At 35.2% G+C, this 18,208-nt stretch overlaps 1 protein-coding gene across 2 annotated transcripts; it reads left to right on the top strand.

The window, feature by feature from the left end:
• Positions 1-17,445, top strand: LOC122014739 (protein PSK SIMULATOR 1-like). 2 transcript variants are annotated; one of them, XM_042571134.1, is made up of 13 exons: positions 1-412; positions 594-1,003; positions 1,609-1,934; positions 2,101-2,193; positions 2,279-2,369; positions 3,337-3,430; positions 4,738-4,835; positions 5,258-5,327; positions 12,826-12,929; positions 16,009-16,125; positions 16,257-16,333; positions 16,430-16,474; positions 16,605-17,445. In XM_042571134.1, exons 2-13 carry the CDS (start codon positions 716-718, stop codon positions 17,125-17,127), a joined length of 1,926 nt encoding a protein of 641 aa, XP_042427068.1. In that variant the 5' UTR covers positions 1-412; positions 594-715; the 3' UTR covers positions 17,128-17,445. The 2 variants fall into 2 exon arrangements, with proteins under 2 accessions (XP_042427068.1, XP_042427067.1); XM_042571133.1 differs by having other exon boundaries at positions 518-1,003.
• The last annotated feature ends 763 nt before the right edge of the window (positions 17,446-18,208 follow it).

The raw sequence follows: 18,208 nt of genomic DNA, 5'->3' as shown, positions 1-18,208 counted from the left end.
GAGTTTGACCAGCTTGTGGTTTGGTTCATGGGATTATTATCGGCCTCCCGATTGCGTGGGAAGCGAAAAGATGCGATCTTGACCGGGGGATGAACTATCAATCAATCACTCGTTGAATCGCCATAGTTTACCCTCTTCGTTCGTCGTTGTTTGATCGGTTCTGGGAGACAGCTGCGGTCGTTTTCTCCTCTGTGTTCGCCATTGTATATGATATGCATTTTCTACTGATGTGCCTGAAATCCGCGATTGATGGGCGTTCGTGTCTGACCAAGTCTGAGATTTGCCATTAGTGTTACGTTCGAGGAGTATGTAGATTCTTCGTCGTTCGGGGAAGCCTTGCATCGATCGTTTGCTGTTTCGTTCTCCTTACTGTCTTCCTCCTTTTTTGGCGGTTTCTGATCCTTTCGACAAGGTATTTTGCTACTTCCCTAGTTTGCTGGTTTTCTGCCTATAGTTTCTGATTATTTGGAGAGTTTGACCTCGAGTTCTGAACTAGATCATTCTCTTGTGTGTTTAGGTACTTCATGTTTGTGTTCATCTGTTAGAGCTGCGGCCGCAATCGATGTCTGATTAACTCTTAACATCATGTTTAGAATGCTCCATAGAATCCTTGGGTTTGAAGGACAGCTTCTTGTAGCGATTTTTTTGCTGAGACTTTTGGTTTCTGGTTTGTGAAAAAGGGCGAAAAATTGGAATTGAGAAAGCGTTCAGTCAAATGGGTGGAATTTGCTCAAAGACATCGTCTGTGGATAAATCGCCTAGTGATACACTAGATCCCAATGGATGCAGGAATCAGCCAACAACGAATCAGCCCAACAAGAAGACACAAGGGAATGCCATGGAAGAAGCAATGGAGAAACAGCTGCGGGGACAACCTTTAACTGGAAACTCTTCAGTCACTTCTGCAGATGCGACTGAACCACAGTTCTCCACGTCTGCCTCACAAACTTCTAGGCTAACCAATTCTAAGCCCTGCGCCTTTGGGAAGTCAGGGACAAACAAGGCAAGATGTTCTTGTTGCATTTATTTTATTTTATCCATGGTTTGAAGTATCGTACCATACTGGGCAAAGAAATGTATCGTTCCGATAGATTATCGAAACTCGACACTACTTGACATTGAGACAATGTCTCTCATGTCGAAGTGTTAAATCATGCCAACAAGTATCATTTCATGTCAACTTTCAACACCCAACATTCTAAAATTGAGATAATGTTATTTTTTTACAGTTTGTCTTCATACAAGATAATGTCAAAATCATAACATTACATATGGAAAGCATATATTGAACTTAACTATGCAGTTGGTTGTCTTTCTCTTCATCTCTTCCTTCCTTCCACCTTCAATTTACTACTAGCATCAAAACAATATCGTTCCAATCAAATACCGAAACACCAACACGACTTGAGATTTCAAACCTTGGTTATATTATCCGTTGCACTGCAGATAGTTAGGTGTAAGTGTAACCTTGATTGATGATAAAACATCTTTTAACGATAAAAATAAAGAATGCTCTTTCAATGTGCTTATACTGTATTCTTCCCTTGTAATTCTTGATTATGTACATCCTTGTAAGCAAGGGATATCAATTCCATAACTGTATTGCAGGCTTCAGAAGTGAGCTCTGTTTTAGGAAAGGCAGGTAGTATGGGGCTTGGCAAAGCTGTGGAAGTATTGGATACACTTGGTAGTAGTGTCACAAGTTTGCATCTCAGTAGTAGTTTTGTGGCAGGAATGTCAACAAATGGAAACAAAATATCCATTTTATCTTTTGAAGTTGCCAACACAATAGTTAAAGGATCCAATCTTATGCAATCACTTTCAAAGGAGAATATAAAGCATTTGAAGGAAGTTGTACTTCCCTCAGAAGGTGTACAACATCTGATATCTAGAGATATGGATGAATTGCTAAGCATTGCTATTTCTGACAAAAGGTACTTTAGGATACCATTCTTCGTTCATTCATACCATAGATAGGTATTACATACGATTAAATATATCCTCAGAAATTTCATAATAAAGTTGGTTTTGACAGATATGCCTTAGAAAATCAAATATTAAGTTCTTCCGTTTATTGAGTTTTTCCTCCACTTCCAACAGGGAAGATCTTAATGTCTTCTCTAATGAGGTTGTGCGCTTTGGAAATCGGTGTAAAGATCCTCAATGGCACAATCTGGAGCGCTATTTTGTCAGGTAAAATCCCTATTTTTATCCCACAGAGTTAGCATGATCAGTACCACTGCCTGTACTATTAATTTATATTGCATGTTGATATCAGACTGGCATCAGAACGCACATCTCAAAATCAGCTGAAAGAAGTAGCAGAATCAGCTATTGAACAACTTTTGACATTAGCTCAACATACAGCTGTGGGTATACTGTATTCATTAATCACTATGTAGTCTACTTCACTTCATATTCACATATATCTTGAGTCATGATTGTATCTTGAATTCTTGTGTGATATCTTTGCTGTTTGTGTCTGTTTCCCTGGTATGCAGGTAGACTTTTCTGTTTCTTAGTATTTTGCACATGTTCTCATGATTACTTTTAGTTACTTAGTCAATAAAATTCATTGAAACTCTTGATTAGTGCTTAAACACACTATATATTGGCATGATTTCTTTTACGACATATTAAAAGAGTTGTAATTTTGGAAAGTTTCATGAGTGATAAGCTGTTCTTTTATTCTTATAATCAAATATATAAACATTGAATAAACCTCTGAAGTATGGATGTTTTCCTAGCTTGTTTGAATTAACTTATCTCCCTCTCTCTTGAACAAATAGGAAAGTCATCGACTATGGTAGACAAAAGCTAAAGAATCACCATTATTTCTACAGTTGAAAGTTTCATAGCAAAGAATTTCATTCCCTAATGTGGCATTTTATTAGAAGCATTTGAAGTTAAATTGATTCATTCCTTAAGTTCAGTGTTCCTTTTCTAGGAAAGATCTGAACTATTTCATTTCAGAAGTTGGGAGGTTAGTTTTAATAGTCTATATCAGTATGCTGATACCTAAGTTGTTGGTTTTTAAAGTAGTGTTACATAGGTTAAATGTGTTGTATAAAGAGATTCAATATTTACTAGTAATTGCTAACTCGTTCGTAGTCATTATAGTGACCTTTTTTTTTTGATTGGGCTGATAAGTTATTCCGGTTGTTGCTGCATAAGTTTGATGTCTCATATAAGACTTTTATATTCCATATTTGAGTGGTCAAGGCAAGCCCTAAGCCGTCCATCATTTAGCCATTTTATGCAATTTTATCATTACTTTGGTAATGCTATTCTTTTGATTCTCAAAAGTTTCTTACTATTTTCATGTCGTTTCTATAGGAATTATATCATGAGTTGCATACTTTGGATAGATTTGAGCAAGATTACAAAAGGAAGCAGCAAGAGGACAATAGTGCAAGTGGAGTTCAAAGAGGTAAGCTTCTCTTCGAGGTTATTGGCATTTATTTTTTCTTCTCACTTTTCATAAACTGTTCTCAGAGAGGTATTTTCTATTTTGTTTTAATGAGAAATTACTGATTGATCTAGTATTTTGAGCAAACATACCCATTTTGTGGAGTCTTGGATTAGTCTCCCAGTAAGTCCCAGATCAGGATTAGTTTCACTGGTATAACAGTGCTAGATCAAATAAAGGTCCTTATATTGATCAAAAGCACTATGAAGATGCTCTTGCATTGAGCTATGCAGAGGGTGGTATATCCTTTTATACTTGTGTACCAAATTACTGCAAATATTCCTCTTTGGTTATGCAAATCTACTTTCTGGTTATTTAATAATTTTATTATAAAGTGCTTGTTAGTTTGCATACACGGAGAACCAGATTTTCACTTTCTATATTGCATACTATATCACTATTAGAAAATCTCCTAGCTTCCCAAGTGTCAGTTCTCTTTGATGTTAGCTTAAATTAGCTGTATGATTGTAAAGAAGCTCATTAGCATGTTGAATTTTTAATTGGAGTTGATTGCTAGTATTTGTTTTCAAACTTATCCAATTAGTATAGATATTTTTGACCTATCAATAGCACAATGAGAACAATCAACAGGCAAAGGTTCCACTTACATATTATGATATTACTTTTCTCTTTGAGGGTTTAGTTTTTTTTTTACAGTAATTTTTTTTTTCTTTTGCCACCCTACACCTCTTCTCTGACATCACATTTTTGCTTCTACAATCTCTGCTGTCAGTCAATTTAAGCTGTCTCAACACTGCCGCTCCTTCGGAAGTCCTGCGATTCCATAATTAATCATTCTTTAAGTGGTCTTGGTCACCAAATCAGTTATTATTGCAACTTGTATTACTCTGCTGAAACATGCTTCACTTGAATCGTTGGGTTTAAAATAGTGAGTTTTTTTGTCAAATATGTGCACAGGATGCAGAAAGGCTATTTACCTGGTCAATATTCTCTGTCATCGAAAATTGAGATTTTACTCAAGTCAATAATCTGAACTATTGTGCTTAGCAAAAGATGTCGACTGCCATCCACAATTGTATGTGGAGGTAGAGCCATTCATTTCGTAGGCACCTTTATGCTTGGCATTAAGTGAACTAACATTCTTCTGATATTAGCCAACATTCTTTTCGTGCTAGAATCTTGATACCTGATTGGATTAAGCATATTTTTCTTATCAAATCTTCTGTTGTTATGATGAAAGCCCTTAACTTTTTATATGCAATGTTTTTTTTACAACCATCATCCTGAATGTATTAATCGATATGTAGGGGAGAATCTTCAAATTCTAAAGCAAGAGCTGAAGAGCCAAAGAAAGCATGTAAAATCCTTGAAGAAAAGATCAATGTGGTCTAAGAATTTGGAAGATGTAAGAGGATATGTTGCTATAAGATATCATAATATGATAATGCATTGCTACTCACCCTACCATGTTGTTTTGCATAGATTTTACAAATTTTTGAATTGTTTGGCAACCTTTTGGGAGTTCAATATTTGATGATAATAACCCCCAAGGCGTAGCTGAGTTAGTACCCAAGTGGTAGACTTGCATCAATGGGCAAGGGTTTGAGTCACGACTGTGGCAAATAACCTTCCCACTTAGGGGGCCACTCAACACTTGATTTATCTCCCTTTATCTCACCGTGGGGCCGACGATGAGGGGCACTTGGCATGAGCGTTATCGCGTTTTTTGCATCACTATTGATGATAGTAAAAGTTTAAAAGTTAATGGTATTTGTCAGCATTGGAAGTTGTGTTTTGAAGGAAAAAATTGTCCTTGCTATATTGTAGGTACTGGTGAAGCTTGTAGATATTGTCCATTTCATACAGCTGAAGATTAGTGATGCATTCGGAAATTCTGGTACTTGAATATAAACCTGTCTCAGTTTAGTTTGTTTTTCCCTTGACTAGCTTAACATTCATGTGATTGATTTATACATGATTACATGTGGGTCTTAACAAAAGTTCAATCTTTTCATATTTGTTATTTATTATGTTTCTGCAGTTTTTGTGATAGGGCATAGACTGGATTAGGGAATGTTTTTCCGAAGTACGTATAAATGCTTATGCTATAAAATGTTAATATCTAATTTTATGGTATAAATGATTTTATAAAATATTTGTAAATCAATATTTAATATTTGAATTAATATTATAATATAAAAATACAAACTAAAATTGTTTATTATTACCCTAATCATTTAAACATATTAAAATAATAAATTTACAACAAAATTTTAAATTATTACATAATCATTGTTATCTTACTACTAATTAAGTAATTCAAACTATTGTAACAGAATCATTCTAAAATATAAAGTAAATAATATTACATAGCCAACAAATTCAAATATTAATTATTTAAGTCAATATAAAATCATGTATTAATAGTTTCCAAATAAAATAAATGTAATTATTCAGTAAGAAATTTGTTTTTGAAAATAGTTACGACATATTGCATTTTATGCCATACAAATAATAATAAATTTAGAGATGTAAACATAGTTATTTTATTTTCGTTTAATTTTTATCACATTATCATAGTTCAAATTTAAATGAAAAACACATCCATAGTAAATTTTTACCAAACATTATAGATGAAAGTGATTTTGTTTTATTTATTCAAACACAGTTCCTTTTATACAATGTGCTTTAGCACAAGTGCATTTATGAATTGCACTTTTGAAATGCAAATGCATTGCCAAACCCAACCATATTAAAATGCTGTCTACTGACATGTTATATCTGCTTTCTTGAATTGAATTGAGTTGCATTTTTTTGCACCTTGTTTGTTTTCTTTAATAGAGAATTTTAATTTGCTAAAGATATTGTAAATTGCCTCAGGCATTATCTCATGAAATGTGAAATGATTAATTTACAAGTGTCAGGATTCTGTTTGGTTGATAACTTGGTAGTATATCAGTGCCATACTACCTTGAATGTGCTAGTATGAGAAACCTTTTTTTATTCAGAAGTTGTTGACTTGTTTTGACGAATTGTTTTTGGTATGTTACATTGTTCAAATGCTTGGTGGCATATTAGCTTATAAAGGTACTTTCCAGTATAAGCACTGGGAAGTCAGTTCCATTTCCTATAATTTAGCATTTATAGTGGCGAAGAATTAAGAAGTAGCATAAACCCAAGGACTATATTTCATGTCTGTACACACATATTATTGGTTTCATATTTTGCTGGGGATTTGCTGTATATTTTTTTAGTTATTTTTAAAAATTTATTTTCAAATTGCAATATTTCTCTGGCTTGGAGATTGATCAGTATAAGAGTTTGGATCGAGCCAAATTGAGTTGAGTTGCATTTTTTTACACCTTGTTTGTTTCCTTTAATAGAGAATTTTAATTTGCTAAAGATATTGTAAATTGCCTCGGGCATTATCTCATGAAATGTGAAATGATTAATTTACGAGTGTCAGGATTCTGTTTGGTTGATAACTTGGTAGTATAACAGTGCTATACTACCTTGAATGTGCTAGTACGAGAGACCTTTCTTTATTCAGAAGTTGTCAACTTGTTTTGACGAATTGTTTTTGGTATGTTACATTGTTCAAATGCTTGGTGGCATGTTAGCTTATAAAGGTACTTTCCAGTATAAGCACTGGGACGTCAGTTCCATTTCCTATAATTTAGCATTTATAGTGGAGAAGAATTAAGAAGTAGCATAAACCCAAGGACTATATTTCATGTCTGTACACACATATTATCGGTTTCATGTTTTTCTGGGGATTTGCTGTATATTTTTTAGTTATTTTTAAAAATTTATTTTCAACTTGCAATATTTCTCTGGCTTGGAGATTGATCAGTATAAGAGTTTGTATCAAGCCAAATTGGATTTTGTCTTTTCTTTTGTTAACCCTCATATGTTGTAACCCGCATTTGGATTACAACCAAAGTTGTCTGAATCTTTGTATTTACAATTTACATACGATATTCTAATTCAACAAAGTGATTATAAACAAGGTTGAAGGTATAAATGATAGGTCTTATGTTATATGATAAAAATACAAAAGTTGAAAAAAATTATTATAGTGAAGACCCCAAGATGATGCGCCATTATGCACTCAACAACTAACACTAGTTGAGAAAGTCGTATCTTGTCACATCGATATAGAATGACAATGAGGTCAAACCAATAGAAGCTTAGAAATTATGTCTTGTTAGAGTAAACTCTTTCATATCTTCATGTATCATGCTTATTCTTGTCTCTCTCTTCATTTGGGTTGATGCTATCAACTCTTAGTTTGATAGAGAGGATGGAGTTAACAACAAAAACAACAAAGAAGGCTTGGTTAGTAACAATAAAATATGATAAAATTGGTTAAATATCAACGATGATATAGTAGGGGATAGATTTGCGTAGGAGAATCCATATAACTGATCCACCTAGTGAGATAAGATTAGGTTGATGTTGTTGTTTGTATTATATCATGACAATTTAGTTTAATCGTCTTTCAATTGGATTTTCTTTTATTTCGTGAGATATATCAGATAGTAATTGAGTGAATTGTTGGTGCAATTGATCCTTGGTCAAGCTTGGGTAGGTTCGGATTAAGTTTCCATGTTTGATGTCATATGTCAAGTGGATCAACGTTGACCGGAAACTTGATAGTGGAAAAGTTTATGTGAGTCAAGGTTGACTAGAATACTTAGTAGTTGAAGTTCAACAGTGTTGGCTATGGAAGTCCTAATAGAGTTGCGGAGGATTATATGTTAGTCACGTGATAGAAATCTTGATAGGTCATAGAGAATCAGTTATGGGAAGTCCGGACAAGTAGTAGATGGGAAGTCTAAGCAAGCCTAGGGTGACCTTATGTTTGACAATGATGGAAGTCCAAATAGTTTATGGAGGGTGACTGAATGCTAGGTAAGGTTGGAAGTTCTATAAGAGTGGATTCTAGCTAATGGAAGTTCTAGCATGTCAAGGGTGACTTAAGGATGGGTAATGAAAAGTCTTGATAGATCGATGACGGCTGAATACTGGGTGATGGATGAAGGCTTAGAGATGAGAAGTCTTTTGGCAAAAGAGGTCTGGTTGAGGTCAACTAGATACTAGGTAAGGATAAAGTCCTAATTAGTGATCTTGACCTTTACTAGACATACGAGGAAGTCCTAAAGACATGTGGTCTTTTAGCATGAGGAAATTTCAACCTTAGAGTGGTTTAAATTGGAATACCAATTATCAGTTGACTGCTACAGTCAATTGATGGTTGAGTCAAATTGAACTCAGGCCGAAAAAAGTTTTGTTTAGGTCAAACGTAGACTGACAGTTGACTGTATTTTCAGCACAGAATCAACTATAAATAATATCAATCGACTCAAAACAATAACAATCAATAGAGAACAATTATTAACACAAAAATGGCAGGATGGGATGAAAATGTCTATAAGGTTTTGCAGTCAATTGGGCAGTCAACTGAGGCATTGGTAGTTGACTAGGCAACTGATTCAAGCCTAAATGAAATCAAACAAAAGTTTTGCAGTCAACTATGATAGTCAACTAGTGTATAAGCAATCAACTAGTGCAGTCAACTAATGCTAAACCAGGAAGTTGTCGAAGAGAAAAAATTCGAATAGGAGCTTTGATACAATGCATTAGTTGACTGAAAGGAGGCTATTAGTTGATTGGTCAACAAGATGTCCATCGGAGGATAACAAACAGTCAACTGACCAGCATGTTAAGGTCACGAATAGAAACCCTATAAAGGGGATTTCGTGGAGGTTTCGATCAAGAATTTTGGAGATTTGTTCATGGAGGTTCTAAGGCATTTACTAGTGTATTCCAGGGCATTTAGTAAGTAGTCCAAAGTAACCCATGCGATCAAGCAATTAACTTCTCTTTGTAATCTTTTCATTTATTGTATTATATTGTATTGTTATTGCTTGTATCTATTTTTGTATTTGTGTATTGTTGTAAGAAGAGGACTATTGTAAGAGGTTTCGAGAAGGAATCCAAAAAGGAGAAAGATAAGGGTATTCTGGGACTGACTCACCGAAGGGTCATAGATCGTGGAGTAGTTCTGAACCGCATTGTGGTTGTCAACTTGTCATATTGCGCTTGTATATTTTTGTGTTTATTTTCTGTTTTCCATTTTTCTGCTGTGTGATCCAGAGGTCACAGTTTGAGTTCGGAAATAGTCTTTTGTAAAGCAAGATAAGGATGTGTACAATGAACCCATCCTCGGTAGCTTCGTGCACCAAACTGCTCATTTTTCTGTTGCGTAAATAAACAACTTTAGACAAGTTGATCGATCAAACAACAAAAAAGATGAACACGCTATTCACCTCTCCTCTGATCGATCATATCTATCCTACATGAATAATTATTTTACTCACCTTTTGCTTTATTGCATGTCAAGATGAATTCATATAATTATTTTCTTCCACTTAACTTGTTTGCTCATAAAAATAATACAATAGGAATTACATAATCAATCGAAGTAAAATTTTAGAGAAACAATCTTAAGAAATTGTAATTTGTAAACATTGTTGGTGGAATCATGTCCTAAATGGTCGGGTTTGACCTTGAGCTAAGTTAAAATTTGCGTTTGTATTTGATGTGTGTTGTAAGTTGTGTAAGGAATTTGGTAGGACCCACATAGAGGTTGCGAAGCTCATGACACGACAAGGTTGAGTGTTAATAATGACTTGGTGCAACCAAGGCAACATGCTTAATGAATTGGAGGATTGTTGGAGATTGAAGAAAGATAGGATGAAGCATATGAGGGATTATAGGACGATAAGCATTGTGGTGGTGTTAGAGTAACTCGTGGAGTGTGACTTGATATGACCGAGTTGGTTGGCTCAATGGTTCGAGGTTCACTAGAGATCAAAGAAGTATAGTTACGTCTGAGGCACTATTGGAGGAGGAGGAGCATTGAGGCACAATGTTGATAGTAGCTAGAAGAAGGTGAATTGTAGGTGAAGCATGAAGGATGACATGCAAGTCGTGGGCTTGACCCATCCAATGAATGAGTAAACTAGCGGGAGATGACCTTAAGTCAAGCTATGAAAGGTAAGCTCTGGAATGTGAGCTGTGAGAGTTGCCAGACATGTATACTTGGAGGAAGATAGATCTCAACTTAGGTGAACACTCGATCATTAAGATGATTGTAATCACGACATCAGTTGACTTGAGGTAATTCAAGTCAATTAGTGAGTTTAGTTAATTAAGGAGTTGACTCGGGCTGATTGGCTAATGAATAAAATATTTTCCTTTGTGGATAAGTTGATTGTACAATCAACTAATCTATGATTGGGTAATTTGATCGATGATGAATTTCACTCTTGACTAATGCTGCAATAAGAAAGTGAACTACTGAGTTGAGTTAATTAAGGGCTGATTGGCTAATGAATAAAATATTTTCCTTTGTGGATAAGTTGATTGTACAATCGACTAATCTATGATTGGGTAACTTGATTGATGATGAATTTCCCTCTTGACTAATGCTGCAATAAGAAAGTCAGGAGGAGTTATTGATTTGATTTGATCAAACAGCATTGCAATTGTCGGATGATCTAAGAGTTATAGTGGAGCAATCATGTGATGCAGGATTCCAATCGATTTAAGTAACTCTTGGAAAATTGCAGGCTGAAGCAATCAGGAGGCTGATGGTGGATTTAGTTGATTGATCAAAATTAGCAAAATAACAAAAAGCTTGAAGTGTTTGAAGGCTATAAAGGAGGACCAAGGGGGCGTTTGTTGGTTGAAAAAAATACTAATTGTATAAATAATATCGAGCCTTTCTCAGCTTACAATTCTTTTGTATTTTTCTTAGCCTTCCTCCAATCTTCATTGTAAGTTCTCCGCCTTCAAAGGTTTTCTACGAAAAAGAATGATAGTGGACTTTAGGGAGTGACTTACTAATGAGTCATAGGCCGTGAAGCAGGAACGATAGTTCTGAATCATGTTATGTTGTCTTGTTAGCGATTGTGGTATGCAAATCACTTATGTGTTTATTTCTATTGTACTAACTATTTGTGTGACCTTACAAGTTATTATAAATAGTAGTATAAGTTTGTATGTGCAAGAATAATCACTATTCACCCCTTCTAGCTATATGGCTATCCATATTGCACTCGTCTCAAAAATATTACTTTAATTCATCTTGACGTGTGTTGAAGTGTGCCAAGGCTTGCCAAATGTTAGCAGGACATGATATTTTTCGACACAATCAATAGAGGTGAGTTTCCTATGCCGATCAAGTATTAGCCTTGATAATTTACTAAATGGTATGTTTTAATGGGTGATACTTTATGAGATTTAAAACTATGGTGTGGGTATTGGTGCAAGTGAGACTCGCTCAATTTTGATTTTCTTGAGCAACACTACTATATATGGTACTCAATTATGAAGATGTTGAAGACTGAGCCGCCATATATACAATCACTTTCTTTCTTGTCAATTGTAGCAAAAGTGATTACGTTCATCCCAGGCATCCCTCACAGTCCGTCCCTAAGTTATGTAAAGAGAGGTAAATCACGAGGTCACCTTATAGCTAACCGCCAAGTTGGCTAGGGGGTGGGTGTGGTTTTTTCCCCGAGGGCATGCGCTCGCCGGGAATTGATCCCTTGCCCTATTGTAGCAAGTTTGTCACCCTCTAGCCAACTGGACATCCCGTGGGGACTTTTTCTTGTCAATTGGATGCATGGAGTGAAGTGCATTGGGTTACATTTTGTACTCTACAATGAATATCATTGATGAACTTATTTATTCTTAGCTATTTTCAGTTGAATGTTTGAAGGGGAGCTTTGGCGCAACGGTAAAGTTGTTGCTGTGTGACCAAAAGGTCACGGATTCGAATCCTGGAAACAACCTCTTTTAAAAAGCAGGGTAAGGCTGTGTACAATGGATCCTTCTCCGGAACCCCGCATAACGGGAGCTTCGTGCACCAGACTGCCTTTTTTTTTTTTTTTTTCAGTTGAATGTTTATTCTTAAGCTCCTCACGAATACATCATGTTGTCTATGTAGTTGTCTTGTGATATTCTATGCTACATCTATTCTTAACCAATTAAAAATGTTTTGGATTAGTTTTTTCTCAATGTAAGTTAGAACGTGGATCTGCTAATATGGCAAACTTTCATTGATCCTTTATGTTTTTATCAACATCATACCAAACATCAACCAATTTTCTCAATTGTTTTCTAGTACTATAGGATTAACTTCATTGAACAATGCTTTCCAGCTTGTTACTTGGTCAATCAACATATACTTCTTAGTTCTTTCCTACCTGAAACAAAAGGCATAAAAATTTATTAAGCTGAACCATCCATTCATGAATCAATTGCTATTTGCTCACAGTAGTTTTTTTCTTTGCTAATTAAAATTGCTATTCACCAAACTGCAGATACTTCTAAACTAACAGAGCAGAGTACAAAGATAAATAGAAGATTAGGACCCTCTGGCCTTGCTCTGCATTATGCAAATATTGTCACTCAGATAGATACCCTTGTGAGTTGTCACCTTAATTTGTTTCGTTTCTCTCACATTCATTCTTTTTACTGGTTTGTGGCTTTAATTGTCTGCCCTTTTACTCTCTAAGATTCTTTTGTAAAATAATTCTAATTTTGAGACCTTCCAAATATTCAGTTTTGATTCTATCTACATTTAATTTATCATAGCTAGATTTGGTTCTCTTGATGCAGTTATCTGTTGGGTTTGTGCAATAATTAAACAATAAAACTCAGCAGAAAAAGCAATTGTAAGAGATCAAGGCAAATTCTAATTACAGCGTTGGTGCAGAAAGATATCTCATGATGCGCAAAACCTCTGCGTATCTCGAGAGTCTGGTCAGTCTCAGCACGATCAGTACGTACGCACCTCTAGAGTATCCACATGAGCACAGCCGTTGCTCGTCACATGAGCACAATTGGAGTCTTCTGATATTGTGCACGTAGTGCTAGGTACTATCTATATATATAAGTTGAGATCAAACCCTAACCGCTAGGGTTATCTTATCAGATAAAATGTCGCCAAGTCTTATCTAATAAGACTCTATCTAATAATGTGGTCAAGTCTTATCTAAGACATTATCTAATAATGCGAGCTTCATTCATTATCTAATAATGTGGGCTTCATTTGGTTTGGGCTTATTTAAAGAACCCAAACAAATATTAGATTATTAATTAATCTAATAAGTTTAAGTTCCAATTAGATTAATCCAGTAATCCAATAAAATCCAATTAGATCAACCCATGATTTTTTTAAATGTGGGTGGGACTTTGATTATATTCCCAACAATCCTCCTCTCAAATAAAGGACCACCATTTATCTAACAAGTTTTAGATTTGAAATTAATTTCAGACTTAAAACTTAGGCCCACTTTCTTCTAGTCATACTAAAATAAAATAAACTCCAAAATTGATGTGCTGTGTATGTGACCTAATAGATTCTCGTAACATTGGTAGTGACTCTAAAATTACATTTTAAAGACACAAGCAATGAATGACATCTAGCAATGCATCATGACTATCCAAGTGACAAGAATGTCGTAGATCCGACCTAACATGTCTATGACTATTTTATTGTATAACTTAGTCTTTTTGTCCATGATATCTAGATTGATTTATGACTTGTCATCCTCTCATCAATGTATGTGTTCCTTGATCTCCAAGTAGACTTAACCAAATAAGCTCAATATCTTATACTGACTTATTTGAGCATAGTCGTGCATTTTAGTAGTCCTACTTAATTAAGGGGCTCTAGACATCACTTCCGTTATATGGAAGGGACAAATTTCATCTACATCACTCACATCCCTCCCATAGCTCATTGCTAGTGAAACATCTTTATAATCAACCTTGTTACAGGTGACATTTGTCGATACTAAAATACACAACTCCTTATGTAGGGAACCGTAATGACTTCAAGTCAAATAACTGTTTTTATTAAGTTACTATGAGAATGTTTATGATACTCATATAACAATTCAAGAAACATTCTCATGGCGAATCAATTCAATACATATTGTCTAATATATATACTCATGTGTTAACTTGATATCTTATATCCATGATTTATGAGATTAAGTTATCAATTAACTTACATACTAGTCTCAATATATTAATATTACCTTTGTATATTAATATTTGACTAGGAATAATTGAAAGTAATGTTCTATATATCTATAGTTTCTTACAGGCAATTCAACGAATTGATATGTTATAGAATATAACCTATCAAGATATTATTATATTTACCCAATATTTGCACAGATATAATGTAAATATAATATACATAAAAATGTTGCCTTTTATTAAAAATATGTTACAATAGTCCATATCAATCATCTCATAATTGACTCTTAGGGCTAACACTAATATTATCTTCATATTTTAGGATACATATGTTGAAGGCAAATATTTCCAGCAGTTACAAGTACTGGTTTGCCATATGAATTGCTGACTATATGGCATGCCACCACCGTATTTGGCATGCATTGGTCCCTTGGCATCTTTTTTAGTGAAAATAGGAGGAACGCCCTGAAAATTTAAATTCAGGGTTTGAGTGTTATCACAAAAGGGAATAACCAAAAACGAAAAATTTAAATGCAGTGTTTCATAAGTCTTGCTACGTGGAAGTTGTCTTCTCTATTTACCTAGGAATGTTATCATCTTCCGCTTTTCAACTCTGTTGACATCAATGAAACTCGTGGTGTAACAAAGTGGAGTTAATGATATTTTCTATTGTCAGAAGCAAATAACAGTTAAATGTACTGTTTGTCCATGTCACTGCAAACCTAAATAAAATGATATAGATAGTAACTTGTATTTTGCCAAAGGTAATATATAAACCTATTTTTTAAATTATTATAGATTATGATCAGGGTGCTCATCATATTACACTACTGTGGCTTCCCAGTTTAGTTCTCCATGCGAAATCCTGGGATAGTGAGAGAATTTGTAAGCCACAGTTGATAAAATTGGTTTGGCCATAAACATTTTGGATAATAGTTGGGTTTACCATGTTAGTAGTCAACTCTTTCATCTGGGTGGGTTGTTATAATTTATATAATTGATATGAGAGCAGTTCTAGTCCTATGAATAATAAGGTTTTCATTCCGATTAGGTTGCTTGTGGTGGTGGTTTTATTAGTTGGGCTTCACATTGCAGTCAATTAGAGATGATTTGAGCTATTAATAGATTCTGTACTTTCTTAGGGATGCAGAGTTTCTCTTTGAAAAAATTGAATTGCACAAGATGGCACTAAATTTAATTTTACTTCTTGGTTCATTAGATAATCCCTGCTAATTATTAGATTTGGTGACAACAGTCATTAAATAAATTGTCCTAATCATTAGATTCAATGACTGACCAATTTAATTATTGATATAATGATTGACAAAGTACCATTTATGTAGCTTGAGATGGGCTTCACATACAAAATAGCTTTGGCAGCAAAGAATGCTATTTATTATTTGCTTAAGTAACCTACTCAAAGAAGAGAAATTTCCTTGATGAAATGAAAATGTATGATTGTATAAGATAGTTCTTTATTTTGAACTTATCCTCTAACCATCAAGTACCAATAGGTCTCTCGTTCAGGCTCTGTGCCCCAGAATACAAGAGATTCGTTGTACCAAGGATTGCCTCCAAATATAAAATCTGCATTCCGTACTAGGTTGCGATTATCTCAAACAAAGGAAGAGGTATGTTATAATTGTTTAAATCTGACTCGACATCATTAAAGACTTTACTTCTAGTTTGATGGCTCATCATTGATGCTAAATACAATAACAGATTCTTTGGCGCTACTGTTTTTTTTTTCCAACTTTTGCAGCTTACGGTTCCTCAAATCAAATCAGAGATGGAAAAAACATTGCGATGGCTTGTCCCCTTTGCCAACAACACAACCAAGTAATTCAGCTTGCCATTTAATACCATCCTGTGAAGGTTTTACTTACCAAGTCATGAATTCTCATATCCATTTCAATTTGGCTTCAACTTAACCAGGGCTCATCATGGTTTTGGATGGGTCGGGGAGTGGGCGAACACTAGGTAAGAGACCAATATGATACTTAGATCAATTTCTGGTAGTTCATTGAATGATCATTCATAACCTTTTACCTAGCATGATGCCACCCTTGTCGTAGGTATACCTAATTTTGATTGCATATATTCCATTCAGTTCTGAAGTTAATCAAAAACCAGGTGGTCAAGTAGACTTGCTCAGAATTGAGACACTGCATCATGCGGATAAGGGCAAGACTGACGCATACATTCTTGATTTAGTTTTGTGGCTTCATCACCTTGTTTGCCATACCAAATCAGAGAGTGGAGGGATCAAGTCGCCCATCAAATCTCCTGTCCGTTCACCCACACAAAATGGATTGAGTTCGTCATTGGCCTCAACAACACACAGCTCGCCAAGTTCCACGCTCTGCCAAGAAGAACGAGAAATGTTGCTGTACATGAACTCCAGAAAGCTAACCCCTGGAATCAGCAGAAGTCAGGAGTTTAACACATCAAAGTCTAAATTGGGTAAGAACAAGAGGTTGAGCAAGAGCAACAGCCATTCGCCAACGAGCTGCAGCAAGAATGACTTTTTCACGACAAGAAGGCCATCATTGCTTCCTGTCATCGACTTTGACATTGACAGAGTAAAAGCTATGGATGTGATTGATAGAGTAGATGATATAAGAAAGCAATGAAGCATTGACAAACTGTTTCTGGAGTTTGCAGGGAGTTTATATCTATCAAAGTCTTAAGTTCTCGAACATCCGGAGTAACAAGACGTCATCAAGACAATGCCAATGTGCCGCAGACAGTTTTTGCAGACAAAACTTCACTATGTGCACAAATACAGCGAGGGTGTGGTTAACTTGTATCATTTTACAGCCTGTGGGTTCAATCATAAGTGTAAAGGGGGAAAGGTTTCAAATGGTGTGGAACTTTCTATATGTACAAAGGCCTGTCGATGAGTATTTCTTATAAACTGAGTTATAAATTTGAGCAGTGACTTCTGCACATCTCTGATTGCCTTACTGAAGGGAGTAGGTCTCCTGCTCCTCGTCTACTTTAAAAAGAACCCAAAAAACGCACATGTTTATATGATGTGTTTTAACGTTAATACATTTGGATTTTCTTTCGAGTAATTGTGTTCATGTATGCCAAGTTTTGAATGTTTAGTTGAATAGACAGGATGATAGTTGACTAACACAATCATTTTTCAGCCATGTGTAACTAAAAAATCGAAGGCAGGATGCCTCACCGGACATAGTACGATGGTCAGAGGTAAAAATGGATTCTGCAACGATGGTTCAAATTAGGGATGTAAATGAGTTGAATCGAGTCGAATAGTATTAGATTCGAGCTCGGTTCGTTTAAGTTATATTCGAGCTCAAATCGAACTTTTATTATAAGGTTCGAGCTCGGCTCGTTTTGGAGCTATCAAGCTCACGAACAGTTCGAGCTCGGCTCGTTATTAGATTGATTATCATACTTAACGAGTATAATTCGTTAAGCGAGCTTGGGCTCATTTGAGAGCTCGTTTTTTTAGCTCGTTTTAAGGTTCGTTTTAAAACTTATTTTTTTGCTCGTTTTAGAGCTCGTTTTAAGGCTCGTTTTTTTTTTTTGGCTCATGAGCCTACAAACGAACATGTTTGCGAGCTCACAAGCTAAATATCCTTAAGTTCGAGCTCGGCTTGATAAAACTGTCGAACTCAAGTTTGGCTCGATAAGATAAACGAACGAATTTGAACGAGTTTTTTATCGAACCGAACTTCGAATAAC

This window comes from Zingiber officinale, chromosome 8B, assembly GCF_018446385.1.
Source record: "Zingiber officinale cultivar Zhangliang chromosome 8B, Zo_v1.1, whole genome shotgun sequence".
NCBI lineage: Eukaryota > Viridiplantae > Streptophyta > Magnoliopsida > Zingiberales > Zingiberaceae > Zingiber > Zingiber officinale.
Note: the sequence above shows the minus strand (reverse complement) of the source record. Positions and strands in the feature narration are given on the sequence as shown.